The following is a 656-nucleotide window of genomic DNA, read 5'->3' on the forward strand; positions in this document are numbered from 1 at the left end:
GCCACAGCGGCACGGGGCTGAGCTCCCCTCCTGTCCCCAGGTCTCCTACGACGTGAACGGCTTCTGCGAGCGCAACCGGGACGTGCTCTTCACCGACTTGATCGAGCTCATGCAGAGCAGCGAATAGTGAGTCCTGGCAGCGCTGCGGTCCCGGGGGCCACCCCAAAAGGGCTGGGGCGGAGGGCAGCATCCTTAATATCCAGACCATAAAGCTTTGCTGGTCCGGGCAGAGACCGGAGCCACAGCTTGGGGTGCTCAGCATCCTGCATCGCCCCGTGGGCACCGGCGGCATCCCCCCGTCGAGCACAACGGCACCAGGGGCTGCAGGGCTGGGTAGAGGGGTGCTCACCCACCAGCACCCATCCTGCTTGGCCTGGGGACAGTCAGGGAGGACGGGCTCAGCGGTGGTGCAGGATTTCCCAGCAGCAGAAAGCAGAGCTGGAGCTAGTTCCAGCTCAGCGCACGCTGAGCTTGGGGAGCCTGGCGGCTCTCACCTGGGGACTGTCACCTGCCTTTCAGCGGTTTCATCCGGATGCTTTTCCCAGAAAAGCTTGATTCTGACAAAAAGGGACGACCGACCACCGCGGGCTCCAAAATCAAGGTACGTCCCAGGGGCTGCAGGACAGTAGCTGCCTCTGGGGCAGCAGCAGGGTGAT

At 63.7% G+C, this 656-nt stretch overlaps 1 protein-coding gene across 1 annotated transcript in view; it reads left to right on the forward strand.

The window, feature by feature from the left end:
* The window catches only part of LOC104080783 (unconventional myosin-If-like), a gene marked incomplete at both ends in the record, with an annotated part of 4,976 nt that overhangs the window by 2,127 nt on the left and 2,193 nt on the right, over window positions 1-656 (forward strand). The window contains 2 exon segments of the mRNA XM_009583293.1: window positions 41-126; window positions 520-601. Coding sequence (XP_009581588.1) covers window positions 41-126; window positions 520-601 — 168 coding nt within the window.

This window comes from Fulmarus glacialis, unplaced genomic scaffold, assembly GCF_000690835.1.
Source record: "Fulmarus glacialis isolate BGI_N327 unplaced genomic scaffold, ASM69083v1 scaffold21008, whole genome shotgun sequence".
Lineage (NCBI taxonomy): Eukaryota > Metazoa > Chordata > Aves > Procellariiformes > Procellariidae > Fulmarus > Fulmarus glacialis.